This window comes from Helicoverpa armigera, chromosome 23 (genome assembly GCF_030705265.1).
Source record: "Helicoverpa armigera isolate CAAS_96S chromosome 23, ASM3070526v1, whole genome shotgun sequence".
In the NCBI taxonomy this organism is placed as follows: domain Eukaryota; kingdom Metazoa; phylum Arthropoda; class Insecta; order Lepidoptera; family Noctuidae; genus Helicoverpa; species Helicoverpa armigera.
In genome coordinates, this window is record NC_087142.1 from 1,306,442 (window position 1) to 1,317,300 (window position 10,859).

Here is a 10,859-nt window from a genome sequence, read left to right on the forward strand (position 1 = left end):
GAGGTTAATAAACATTTTCAAAGGAAATTCGTTTGAACGAGATACCGAACTTTGATTTCTGACACTTACGCGAATATTAGACATTTAAATAAAACTACTTTTACGGATTTTATCGCGGTTATATTATATTATTTAATCCCGACGTTTCGGATCCTTTACAGCATCCATGGTCACGGGCAGACTAAGGTGTTGGTCGTCTTGATATATTAGTTACAAACAGCTACCCTACATTTTGTTAATTATTATTGACAATCCGATTCACGCAAAACGAGCTAACTGTATCCTTAGGTCGAGCAGTTGTAGGCTTGGATTTTGATTTAATAGTTTCTATGATGGGATTCCAAGCAGGTGGTATGACCCAGCCATCTTCTCTATTGAAATTTGGATGTTTTTTAATTTCAATAGCCTCGCGAATCATCCTAGGTAGGAATCGGTTTTCTTTTGCAAGGACTTGTGGTTTATCAAATCTAATGTAATGCTGGGCCTTGTCTAGTGTGTGTTCACAAACTGCTGACTGTCTGGAACGGCGGTGTTTGACATCGGCGATGTGTTCTTTTACGCGGGTCCCTATGCTTCTTTTAGTTTGGCCTATGTAAGAGAGACCACAATCACATTCAAGCTTGTATACACCCGCATCTTGTAGAGGTATGTGACACTTGACAGGTGGTAAGAATTGACTAATCTTCTTCAGCGGCTTGAAGTAGGTTTTGATTGAAGCTCGCTTCAAGATGTAGCCAATCTTGTCTGTGACTCCTCTTATGTATGGAAGAACAGCAGGTAGACGCTCAACTGTGGCTGGTTTCACGCGGGTTCTGCGACGAGGGCGCGGTACTCGGAGCTTGTTGTCGTGCAGTACTTGCTTAACATGTTGAAGCTCAGCACCCAGGTGTTGTTCATCGCAGATCCCACGTGCTCTCTGAAACAATGATTTACCAACGGTAGATAACTGTGTTGGGTGGTGGTGGGACTCACCACCACATAATATAATATAACCGCGATAAAATCCGTAAAAGTAGTTTTATTTAAATACCGAACTTTTTTAGAAACCGCAATTTATAATTTTGTTATTCATAAATATATACTTATCCTACTCTTTACTTGCGAAAAAAATATTTTTGTATGTAATGAAATCAAAAATCAAAAATCAAAATCACCACCATCACCTTGATGTGCGAGTTTTATTTCGTCTACCTTACAACATACTCTTGCCATGATCACAAAAATTATCAACTCCTACTAGTAATAATCTTTGAGGGTAGGTTGGGAGGTTCGCCTGGGTCGACACTAGCAAAACTTATTACGGCATTGGGCCAGAGGCCGCCGGGCCGCTTACCTACCCACCTAACTGTACCTACCAACTGCGTTTATTAAACGAACCATCGACATATGAGAAAATAAGCAGGTACATACTATAGGTAATACGGCAGGCTAAAAAAACGACTGTTCACTGTTTTAGTTGTATTAAAACAACCGTCCACTGAACAATTTAATACGACTTTTTTTGTTTCTCCATGATTACTTTTTCTTTTGTTATTAAAATTAAAAATATTACAGTCAAATTACAGTTAGTATCACAACGCGTGCACATTTATTTACCTTGTGTGTGGCGCGCGTATCTCAAGAAAACGACAGCCGCGCTCGCACTGTTTTGAGTTGTTTTGAGACAGCGCGTCTGTGAACACGCACACATAGACACCTATGTCTGCGTGACTCAAACGCGCTTTGTATGTAGATTGACTTCTGTACCTATGTATTTTGTGGTGAAGGTGTGTGCCGGGGCTGGGTTGTTCGAAAGACATAAAAAACCGGCCAAGTGCGAGTCGGGCTCGCGCACAAAGGGTTCCGTAGCAGCAAATATAATAAACTTATTATGTCAATTTATACACCTGGTGAATGGAGCCTAAACTCTCCCGATATTTTGCCTTGTACTTTTATGTATGAATATTAATTTTATATATGTATTTATAAATATTCCGTGCTATAGGCGTGCCCAAATCGGCTTGTGATAACTGAATAAAGAAGTATATACACCAGCTTCACAATTAAAATTACCAAATATATTATCCAGGTGAGTTTCACCTCTAGTGGTTATACAATTTTGGAGAAGAGGTGTATATCCCGCATTCTGCATAAATTTATGTATGTAGTTTTGTTTGAGGAAATCTTCGTTAAAATCTCCAAAAATTAGTGTAGGCATAGAATGTTCATTAAATATATATTTGTTCATAAATTCTTTTAAGGTATTATTGGAGCACCTAGGTGATCTGTATATTGCAAATAATCTCTTATTATCATACTCCAATGAGACTCCTTCAATGTGTCCAGAAACACTACTTGATTGCTCTAAGTAGCTTTTAGGAGATGTAATCGGCAAATTCGGTTTAATAAATGCTAGAACCCCAAACCCAGGATTTGATGATGTTTGTTCCGGCCCATTTGTTCTAATTAATTCTATGAAACCGGGTAAAGAGAAGTTATCGTTTAAGCAACTCCAAGTTTCTGATGCAAAATAAATGTCACATGATAATATTTGTGGATCACTGGCTATGTCCGGTAAATGTTTATTTAAAGATTGTACATTATGATACACAATTTGAGAGCAGTTACGAGGTTCCCTCAAAAATCGGAAAACGGGAACTAATAGTTTCTGTCGCAATCTAGCCATTTCTTTTACTATAGAATCTTGAGAACTAGGGGGGCGTGGCGGTTTGAAAGAATCAGTTACTATAAATAAACCTTGTGCAGTAGTTGCACGAGAACACGCTACGTACATCATTGATCTTTGAATTGTAGGTTTTAAATGTATCACCACTCGCTCTAAGGTTGTACCTTGACTTTTGTGTATAGTGATGGCTTCCGCTGGCACAACAGGAAACTGACTCCTCCGAACCTGTAAATTTGATGATTTATACCGCTTTACTGTATACGTAACCGGTTCTAATGGTGTCCAGCCCTGGTCCAGTCTATTTTTATAACGGTGCAGCGAAGAGATTGCATTGCATCGTTTGTGTTGGCCAATGACATTATCATCGAAGGATAACCACATACGCAACGGCCGTCTTTCACCAGTTGCCCTGTTGATGGCAAAATCAATAGCTGATAGTTTACCAGTAGATCCGTTAGTAAGGCCATCTGCAGTATCTATATTAACAGTCAACATGTATTTAGCACCGATCTTTAAAACTAAAGTCGAAGGAAGACCGTATGTTTGCTGAGTCGTTAATTTGGAAACTGTCTCTAAAGCTTTTTGCTTCATTGTGGAATTTAATTCACCGCAAACAGTATCTATTGCTTTCGATATAGCTCCATCGGTAGTCATACTTGATAAGACTGCGTTATTGTGATTGTCTACCTCTCGATTGCTGGCATATAGATGAATGGCTCCTCGGGATTCCTCTGGCAACGTATTGTTATTAAAACAACGACTTTTAAATAGTGTTATATCTTCATCGGTCATTGTCCCACTTGCCATATTATTTAAAGCTGTAGCAAAGGCAACATCATCTCTTTGTCGCATTATTTGATGCAATTCCGTTAAGCTAAAGAGATCCCAAATTGGTGTTCCACATAATTCAGCAAGAGGATTTCGTGAGCTAGGCTGAAACACCCAATTGTCACCGACAGGTGGTAGTTGCCTGAAATCACCGACAACAATTACAGATATGCCAGCAAATAAAACAGATGAATGAAATACTTGTTGTAGTCGGCGATTGATTTGATGAAAAGTTCTTGAACCCAACATGGAAATTTCATCAATAATAATAAGGCGCATTTTTGACAATTTTGTGGCTAATGTGTTGGCGACACTGGGTGAAAGTTCCGGTAAAATACTTCCTGCTTGCGAAACTGGAAGGCCCAGGGCGCTGTGTACGGTTTGTCCGCCTATACCAAATGCGGCTTTTCCAGTAAACGCTGTGAGGAGAATTTTTAAATCATCAGGGTTCGTGCCAGGTTCCCTATTAAACTGAAGTGTCAAGGACTGGAACAAAGCTCTTATTAAGACACTTTTGCCAACTCCAGCTCCCCCACTTATAAATAAATAAATAGGAGAAGATGCCTTACGCATGTTTTCAAGGACGTGTAGTAATATGTCTCGTTGGTCAAAATTTAACTTTCTACATAAATCAAGCACATCACCTTCACAAAGTTGCGGAGGTTTAGCGATAAAAGTTAAAGGATCGCCACATATTTGTGGTCCACCATGACCGCCAGGAATAATGTCCTCAGCAACATCTCCGATTTGAGTTTCAAATTCGTAGTCTCCGAAAGGCTCTACCCCATTTACCCCTCTCTCATTAATTTCCTCATTTTCCTCATTTGAATCAGCATCTCTTATAGCTAACAATAAAGATTCGAACTGGTCTGGCCCTCCAAGCTTGTTAAACTGATCACTTTCATTTTGTATTAAATCTTTATGTTGCAAAAAAATATTTTTTAAATCTAAATCAGGATTAATTAATTCCTCTTCCTCGTTACGCCAAGGTATATAGAGCATTATTTGCTCTCGGTAAAAGTTATCTGGGTCTTCATGATAACTGTAACGGCGAAAACGGATTATTCTGGGTTTTATTTTTTGCCTTATAAATCCCAAATTGTCTTGTAGGGGAAGCCAACTGCCGTTGTTTTCGTCCATTTCTTGACTATGGTCATTGTCGTCACTAGAATCTAGATAGGTAGCACTAGCGACCGGCCGGCGTTTCGAGTAATAATAATAGGCTGCAAAATAGGCTAAACTGACATTTTCTAATGCAATTGGTCGTTTAGTATAATAATCAATGAAGCTTTTTTGAAATATATCATCCGAATTAGGATCTAAATTTTGAATTTCACGCGTACTTTTTAAAATATGTACTCTTTCCTGTGGCAGACTAGTGTTAACATATATTTCTCCTTCACTAGCTCTCGATAGTGGAAAACTTGCTAGACAGTACACGGCCTCTTGAGCAGAAATTTCACTAGCGTTCAAAAAAACATTTGAAACGCTACGCAAGGACTCCTTTATACTGCTATTGCCATTTTTAGCTTCTTCTATGGCGGAACGTAAAAGACGTGACATACCTTTGTCTGCCTTATTTATGTAATCCACAATATAAACTGCACAAGCAAATGGATCTACTATATACTGGATATCCATATTTGCTTTATGCAACTCTATGATTTTTTTAGAAAATGCATTGATATACGTGTCTTTTGGAGACCGCTTTAGAAATACTTTGGGCCTCTTTAAAGTGCTTCTTATAGCTAAAATATAATTTTCATATGTAACACCTACGAATTCCAAAAAATCTGTAAATGTTTCTATTTCAGGTGGAATATCTTGCATTTTAATTTGGATACTTCTTGCAATATCTTTGACCCTTTTATAAGAAGCATTATCCTTTGGAAGTTCGACTAGTATTTGAGTGGAATCTAAAGGGAAAAACGGTATATCAAAACGGCAAAGTTTGTCCGGCTTGGGCCTACACGTGTGCGTATGTTTATGTTTTTGAACATGAAGAATATCCTCTGTTAGTTCATTGCTATCACAAGTTAAAATGTTATCCACAAACTGGACGACTCTTTCAGCTGATTCAACATCACCGGGTACAAAAATAGGTGCCTCCTCAAGCCAAAGCATCATATGTGCATGTGGCGAGCCCCTATGCTGGAATTCAATCCTATAGTAAAAATGACTAATAACATACTTTCCAAAAGGACCGGAAGAACAAGACCACGTTTTACGAATTTCCCTTAGCTTTGTTTCAAAGTAAGAGGCACATATAAACGGGTCGGATTGAATGAGCCGCGCTTTCGTTTCGTAACTTAGATTTTCGACTTCATACAAAGAAACAGTTTCACCGTCAACAACTTCCTTTAGCATTACCAGAAGTTCTAGCCACTGTACTTCGGCAGCCGACAGCGTCAAAAAGAAAGATGGTACTCCAAACTGTCTTATCATGGCTAATACCTTCTTCTTTTCTCCCTCCCAGTGTGAAGGAGAATTTCTAATGCCACTAAGTACGCGATACCCGTCGTCGTGCTGAACTAAATTATCTATATCAGTGGTTCTTAACCTTTTTGGCATGAGGGACCACTTTACCAAAAGTTTGGCTTGCCGGGGACCACCCCAATGGTTTACCTAAATTGAGGGTTCTTTGATAAAGAATAAGAAATGAGAGCTAATTATAAAGTGTGTTATAATTAGCCCTCATTTCTTAGCAAAACACAAAAAATTACAGATTTTAATGAGATTTTTGTGACTGCATTCTCTTTACTAACTTCTGAATTCTTGGCTGAGTACTACTCAATGCTAAACGCATGTCGGCAGTGGCGTCCAACAGATTTCTATGCTTGTTTTTAACAATCAGAAGCGTCGAAAACCCACGTACGTATTTATACTTTGATCTGAGTAGCTTTAACGAAATTTTTCATTTACAAACAAAAAAGTGCCTACTGTTACATTGTATTTAGTTTCCAAATGCGCGAGCGAAGCGAGCGCGAAATTTTTTTCTGATTCGAACCAAACATTACGTAAAATATGGCCCAAACGTACTTAACTTTTTGTTTGTTGACAAATGTAAAAACAAAGGCATACAGTTTTTGAATACGCGAGCGAAGCGAGCGCGAAATTTTAATTATTTTTTAAGAGTCAAAGCCAAAATTACGTAAAATGTAGCCCAAACATATTTTTCTTCTGTTGGACAAGTAAGATGGATATCTTTTATACGTCTATGCGAAAAACCCCTGTTCGCATAGATAAGTCGTTAAAAATAAAGTTAGATTAGCAACGTCGCGAAGCATTGCTTCGCGGACCTCTTGGAATGCCTCCAGGGACCACCAGTGGTCCGCGGACCACCGGTTAAGAACCACTGATCTATATAGTTCATATCTAGAACATTACTGGCTAAAACTGGTGTTCCTTTAACAGTTTTTTTTCGAAGACATGTTGTTATACTATTTTTTACAATTGTCATTTGCTGTTTTTTTAGAGCAGTAAAAAGATAATCCGGTCGAACAGCTCGTCGGTCTTGTCTTGATATTTCCGATTTAATTATTTCAGAATGTCTCAAATTAATCTTAAAATCTCGTTTGACGCCGCAATGAACTTTTATAAATGCCAACTCCTCTAAATGCTCATCAAATAATAAAGAGATAGGGCGCTGTCCTTCACCGGGAGCCAGTACTATAACATCCTGATTGTTATCCAAAAGTGTTTCTGTACCTCCTGGGTTAAGTTCAACACCTTCCGTAGAATCTACAGTCTCTTCGTCGATAGCATCGGCATCGCATGTACATCTAGTTTCATTTTCAGGATCATTACCTGCCCAAGATACATTTAGTGCGACACCGTTTTCCTGAAATAACTCGCACTGTACTAAATATTGCGCGGCCCTACGCACGAATTCAGGCCGTACTTGTTCTTTGCGGCCGTGCCTATAACAAAACCTTCGTTTCAGTTCAACTGTAATTACGTTGTCGTCATTTACGGACCGAGGTAAAGCACTGACCATGTTGTTAACTAGCACTGGAACATTAACAACGTTACCTTGAAGGCCATGTTGGAATCCTAAACCCTGACCCCTGCGAACAATTTTCAAAAAGACATGGCGTGGGCTTACCAAACGCTCTTCCAGAGGAGTCAAGTCTTTTAATACTTCTGGAATACAGGGAAAAATTAAACCATTCGCCCTCGCAAGCCTAGGTATAGTACCTTTGTTAATATATCTTGCACATGTGGAACAAAATTCTCCGTAATTTTGAGTTGGATTTAAATGGAAAACATTATCCACAAATAGTTGTCCATATTTGTTTAAAGCAATATCCTTAGATATTTTTTTTATAGAATTAATGTGCCACAATCTACCGCAGCAGTGGCAAGGATGCGTGTTTCCTTCCTTAATATTTTTTAAATAATTTTGTACAGTTAAGTCCCATGAATCTTTTTGCTTCGATCGTAATTCTTGTCTAGCAGCACTGTTTCGCATCTGTTCATTTCGTCTATATTCCTCGTTTTCTCGAGTAACACGACGAGCGTGTGTGTCGCGCTCTTGCTCAGCTTCTCTAAATTCGACATCCATTCGAGCTACTCGATGCGCTTGAGTGTTACGCTGTTGCTCATCTCGTCTGTACTCGTCATCTTGACGAGCAGCTCGATGAGCTTCAGTGTCGCGCTCTTGCTCAGCTTCTCTAAATTCGACATCCATTCGAGCTACTCGATGCGCTTGAGTGTTACGCTGTTGCTCATCTCGTCTGTACTCGTCATCTTGACGAGCAGCTCGATGAGCTTCAGTGTCGCGCTCTTGCTCAGCTTCTCTAAATTCGACATCCATTCGAGCTACTCGATGCGCTTGAGTGTTACGCTGTTGCTCATCTCGTCTGTACTCGTCATCTTGACGAGCAGCTCGATGAGCTTCAGTGTCGCGCTCTTGCTCAGCTTGTCGATATCGGACATCCGTTCGAGCTACCCGATGAGCTTGAGTATTACGCTGTTGCTCATCTCGTCTGTACTCGTCATCTTGACGGGCAGCTCGATGAGCTTCAGTGTCGCGTTCTTGCTCAACTTGCCTTATTTCTAGATTTAAACGTTTGCTTCGGCGAAGAGAACTATTCACTACCTGTTCATGACACTTTTTTCGTTTGTTGGACCTAAGAACCTCTTTAGCGACTTGGTTCCTCTCTTTTTCTCTAATTGAAACATCTTTATTAGATCTGGACAGCCTCTTTCTATCTCTATTGTTTTGTTTTATACGTTTCGCGTCCATAGTAGTACAGTTATTCGCTATGCTCTGTGTTTCCTCCATAACATACTCGTAATTCTGATTAAAATTTAAGTTATCGTTCTGACTGTGGGATGTTATTGAATTTTGTGAACGGTGTTTCTGTTTCTTTTCAGTCTGTTTCTGTTTATTTGTCTCCAGTTTAAGGGCTATATTATTGAAAAGATTAGAAGGGGCACGTCCTGGTGAACGCCTGCTCGTAGCGGGAAAAGCCAAAAGCCCATCGGTTAAAAGCATTTCAAGCAAATGGGGTCTCATCATTTCTGGCACGTAATTAAATTGAGAAGGGTTCGTTTTTAAAGCTAAAGAGGTGGCAAAAGCAATGGCAAACAAACCACAATCAATAGTATTCGGTTGTCGCTGAACACTTGGAAACTGAATACATGACTCCGATAGATACGGAAACAAGGCTTTTACATATATTTTTTGCGATTTTCCTAGAACACCAACAAGACTATCGTACACACGCAGTATTCCATTAATGTAATAAATACAACTCCAGTGCCCCACTAATCCCACGTCACCGTCATAAATTACTTGAAGGTGCGTCTCATTTTTAGGTACAGGTTCAATCAGTTCAGGGTGTTGAAATAATTCTAGCTCACGCGGTCTAAATGATGTGCACCGAAGTAACTTTTCATGAAATGCGCGAACCACATCATCTTCGATATAGTTATTATAATTCAGAATGTAGGAAAACGTATTATCTAAAGTATCCATTGTTAGATGATATACAATAAGCTTTAGAAATTTTAAAAACCTGCTACGAAACACTAAAATTTGCACCAAAAACAAATGAATTTATATTATTGGGGGATTTATTAGTACGTGACCGGTTTAATAGCACCTATTAAACCAGTATACCTACTTACTTATTTTTTATAATAGGTACAATTCAATATTAAAAAGTCTCAACGCCAAATTCGACTTGCGAAAGAAGTAAATGGGAACGATGAAATTCTCTTAGCGCGCACAAGTGACAACGACGTCTGCCCTCACGTGTCTGCCCGTTCGGGTCGACGCGGTTAGCTATCTTATCCCCGCCCCCGCGCGAGACCAAGCCCCGCAACTCACGCGCTGCAGCGCAGCGAGCGACCGATCTTCTTGAATCGATGTAATAATAATCTATAGGATTAACGCGTTTTAAAAATATTGGTTCGATGGATATGTTTAACCTATTATTACTCAACAATCACATTTGTAATATTAAACTTTATCAAATGCACAATGTATTTAAGGTACATTACTGGATAAGGATTAATGGCGTATTGCTTGAATAAGCTAATATTTCTCGTAAAAAGTACCTACATTATAAAGATTTTATATCATCGCGGATTTTTAAAGGTGTACAATACTGTAGTATATTTTTTGATCTATCTTATAAGGTTCAGCCATCGTTTTCAGTGTAAGCACAATAACTTAACCAAAATTACAGTTAAATCAACCTATCTCAAAAACTATAAGAGATACTTTGATCAAACCAAAAATCGTTGAAAGAGTTAATTAGCATGCATCACCTCTATTTTTTTTAGAATTTTATACCCCGTAGTTATAAAAATAGAGGGGGGGGGACATACTTTTTACGACTTTGAGAGCTGATATCTCAAAAACCGTTCACTTTAAGAAAAATGTTTTTTAGAAAACTTTATATCATTTTAAAAGACCTTTCCATTGATACCCCACACGGGTATGTACATCGAAAAAAAAAATTTCATCCCTCAGTTACATGTATGGGGGGCCCCACCCCCAATTCTTTTTTTTACTATTTAGTGTCATATTTTTGTAGCGGTTCATACAACACATATTCCCATCAAATTTCATCACTGTAGTACTTATAGTTTCCGAGTAAATCGGCTGTGACAGACGGACAGACGGACAGACGGACAGACGGACAGACGGACAGACGGACATGACGAAACTATAAGGGTTCCGTTTTTGCCATTTTGGCTACGGAACCCTAAAAAGGCCGCGGCCCTAGTACATAAAAGGCCTATGACGGAACACGACGGTTTTTAGTCAGTAAGAGGAGTCTGACACTCCCTCACTGCTGCTAACCCACAGCGGGAGGGGTGGTCATTTGATGATTTTTGACGTCGGAAAAAA

General features: G+C 39.1%; 1 protein-coding gene across 1 annotated transcript; it reads right to left on the reverse strand.

The window, feature by feature from the left end:
• Positions 1-801: 801 nt before the first annotated feature.
• On the reverse strand, positions 802-9,665 carry LOC135118556 (uncharacterized). Its single transcript, XM_064040931.1, has 3 exons — positions 7,844-9,665; positions 7,102-7,300; positions 802-916 (listed from the first exon to the last, which is right to left on the reverse strand). Exons 1-3 carry the CDS (start codon positions 9,474-9,476, stop codon positions 802-804), a joined length of 1,947 nt encoding a protein of 648 aa, XP_063897001.1. The 5' UTR covers positions 9,477-9,665.
• Between the last annotated feature and the right edge of the window lie 1,194 nt (positions 9,666-10,859).